The sequence below is a fragment of the Dipteris shenzhenensis genome, chromosome 31, assembly GCF_047967505.1.
Source record: "Dipteris shenzhenensis isolate YYH24624 ecotype China chromosome 31, Dip_SZ_1.0, whole genome shotgun sequence".
Lineage (NCBI taxonomy): Eukaryota > Viridiplantae > Streptophyta > Polypodiopsida > Gleicheniales > Dipteridaceae > Dipteris > Dipteris shenzhenensis.
In genome coordinates this window covers 35,423,793-35,426,994 of record NC_141626.1, presented here as the reverse complement: position 1 = coordinate 35,426,994, position 3,202 = coordinate 35,423,793, and the positions used below count along the sequence as shown (strand labels likewise).

At 46.5% G+C, this 3,202-nt stretch overlaps 1 protein-coding gene across 1 annotated transcript; it reads right to left on the bottom strand.

The window, feature by feature from the left end:
* Nucleotides 1-626: 626 nt before the first annotated feature.
* On the bottom strand, nucleotides 627-1,652 carry LOC147881392 (polygalacturonase non-catalytic subunit AroGP2-like). The gene has a single exon (XM_087402384.1). It carries the CDS (start codon nucleotides 1,650-1,652, stop codon nucleotides 627-629), a length of 1,026 nt encoding a protein of 341 aa, XP_087258510.1.
* Between the last annotated feature and the right edge of the window lie 1,550 nt (nucleotides 1,653-3,202).

Below are 3,202 nucleotides of genomic sequence, written 5' to 3'. Positions count from 1 at the left end.
CCAAGCCTCCAAAATCCCGCCACGTTGGCTTGGTATGCCTCTCTCCCTCCTTAATATATAGTATAGATATAGATGGGGAACGAGCCGCCGAAAAAAAGTGTTGCGAAACCGTTTGTCTTACGGTACTACTTGAAAGCATACACAAGAACGAACATGCTTCAGCTTTATTTAAATGACTGTAACTCTGTCAATACACCCAGATTGACGCATTGATCTAAATACGACGTGCTATGATCACGTAGGTGGAACGGATACTTAGATATCTATAAGCTTAGGTTCACGGTCCATTCAAGTGTACATGAGTAGATACCTTGCAGCCGCAGACTGCAATTTTACTTAGATATTGCGAAACCGTTTGTCTTATGGGACTACTTGAAAGCATACACAAGAACGAACATGCTTCAGCTTTATTTAAATGACTGTAACTCTGTAAACACACCCAGATTGACGCATTGATCTAAATACGACGTGCTATGATCACGTAGGTGGAACGGATACTTAGATATCTATAAGCGTAGGTTCACGGTCCATTCAAGTGTACATGAGTAGATAGCTTGCAGCTGCAGGCTGCAATCGTATTCGGTAAGTTGGTTGAGGTGCGGTTTCTCAGATGCAAGGGCTTGTGTTCATGCATGCACCCAGACGTGCTCGTCGGCCCGCACCCAGTGGCACACCTCCCCGTGCCCAGGTGAGATCCCGAGCAGAGAGAAGGAGGGATGATTTGGATCCCAATGGCTTGTATCGAAGTGACAAATCGCCACTGCATCAATTGGGTGAGCCTGCTCGGGTCGCATTACCGCTTCGTATACCTTCGTGAATTGAAGCTCGTGGCATACACGCACCATGGACGGAAACATCCGCTTGTGACAGACGACGTTGGAGTCCTGTAGCTTGGTACGCTCCGCCAAGGAAGTGATAGTGACCATGGTGTCGTTTGTGAGGAGGTTGGGGCTAGCATCTGATTCCAGGAAGTCGATGGAGGTACCCAGGATGGTCTTGACAAATCGAAGCATCTCTTCGATGGAACTGACGCAGGCCATGGAAGAATTGTCGGAGGTGGACGGCGGCTGGTTACATCGGGTGATAGTGTCAAGCATAGCAGCGGCCATGGGGGATGATTTGGGGATGCCAAAGGTGGCCAGGAGGCGGGGAAGAGCCGGTGGTTTCAGAGAGAGGTACTGGGCGACCATGTCAGGGAGGTAAGGGTGAGAAGGGACGGGGTGATTGAGGTTGGGAAAAGGCATGGAAGCACCCAGGAACATCTGATGAAGACGGAAGAAATGGCCAGGCTCTACATATCTGGCAGTCATGTAGGGAGGATCACAGAAGTAGAATGCATCAAACCCAAGTGTCTTGGGGACGTCAAAGGAAAGCCTGAGCTCACTGGAACATAGCAGCCTGCCTTGAGAGCAAAGATCAGCCCCCCGAGAGCCATGATTCTCGGACAATTTCTTCGCCCACAACGCTGCTTCTGCAGAAGTCATTGGTGATTCTTCCATCAGGACACTCGCAGGGATGGGAAGGTGTGGGAATGCAGCCGCCCATGCTCTCTCTGCTTCCTTGTCAACTCCTCCATATCCATTGCTGAATCCCACTGCAGCAGCAGCAAGTATTGCAATCAGCCCGAAAACAATATTATTCTGAGAGGCCATCCTCCCTGCAATATTCATCATCTTCTCAGATAGACAGAGGATGGTAGCTTCCTAAGCAATATTGTAAATGTGGCTCCATCTATTTACAGGAAAGATGTCCGGAAAGTTACATGAAGCTGCAGGCAAAATCAAGGGGCATCAATTATGGAATATCACGATATTCTCAGCTGCAGTTCTTCGACATAGACGATGTTCTCAGCTGCAGTTCTTCAACATAGACGATGCTGTGCGTTCGATGTTCTGTGTTCATTCTACAAGCGCGCTCTCAAACAAACGTACTCTTAGTCTTTGTCGCTAGGTACAAATGGATGTTTCCACCACCTTAGTCCTCATCAAAATCGATTAATATGCAGGCCAAGGGCTTAGGTTCGTCCGGGGAAACCAATGTGTGACCCTATCTTTACATTCACAATACAAATGTTGCTATGGCCTCATGTGTAAGAAGAGAAGATTCTCATCAATTCTATAGAGAGGCAAAGCATTATATTTCCCATTTGGCTGAGAGGGCATTTAATGGCCTACAAATGTTGCTATGGCCTCATGTGTAAGAAGACACAATTCTCATCAATTCTATCCAGAGGCAAAGCATTATATCTCCCATTTGGCAAAAGGTATGAGTGAGCATTTAATGGTCTGCTAGTATGCAACCCATGCTCTGCTACAGAAGTGCTCACAAACGAAAATGGATCCCTAGTGCAAATTGCATCCTCGTGCAATTTAGCATCACAATATCTTGTTCGTCATAACTATGAGATTGTTTATGGACGAAATAGATCAACGTGAGCGAGCAAAGTTTCAAAAGCCAACAAAATGTTGTAACCGTAGATCTTTCTTGACTTCCTCGCATTTCACATTTTCTTTTGATGCTGCCCCAAGCCAAATCGCCCTCCCCAACCATCACAAATGCCCATGCACTCCTCCCTTTGAACCTCCTCTTGCCACCCCGGTTCTACACCGAATGCATTGCCCTCTTCTTCTCTCTCGGAGCCTAGCTTGGCATTGCATTAAAAAATCCTGCGGTTTGCAAAACCAATGTACCTTGATGACATCACCATCTCTCTCTCTCTCTCTCTCTCTCTCTCTCTCTCTTGCATAAAATTATGAAATCCATCAAGTCTTAGAAGACCCCAACTCTATTCATTTGGTGCTGGAGCATTGCACAGGAGGCATTCTCTTTGATCACATAGAATGCACCCTCCTCACATTTGCAATATTTGTGGCTGTTGCTTCTGTTCAAATCTGTGTATCAGCTCCATCAAAGATGAAGCCCATTCCGAACAGCTCCTAAGAGAGTCAATGTTTGCTTGGGTGTAGCCAATCACGAAACTATTTTTAGGGCCATTTTGGGACTGTGATGCGACGCGCTCTTGGGTGAAATTTTGAATTTTATGCGGACCCGTGCTCTTGCCAAAAAAATTTTCGACGTCATGATGCCACACTGGCATAATAACGAGATGCAATCTATTTATTTTGAACACCGCAGAGCTCGACACATGAGAACTCTGCGTTACATTATGCATCTCTACACTACTTCGCGCAGTGTAGTCTCT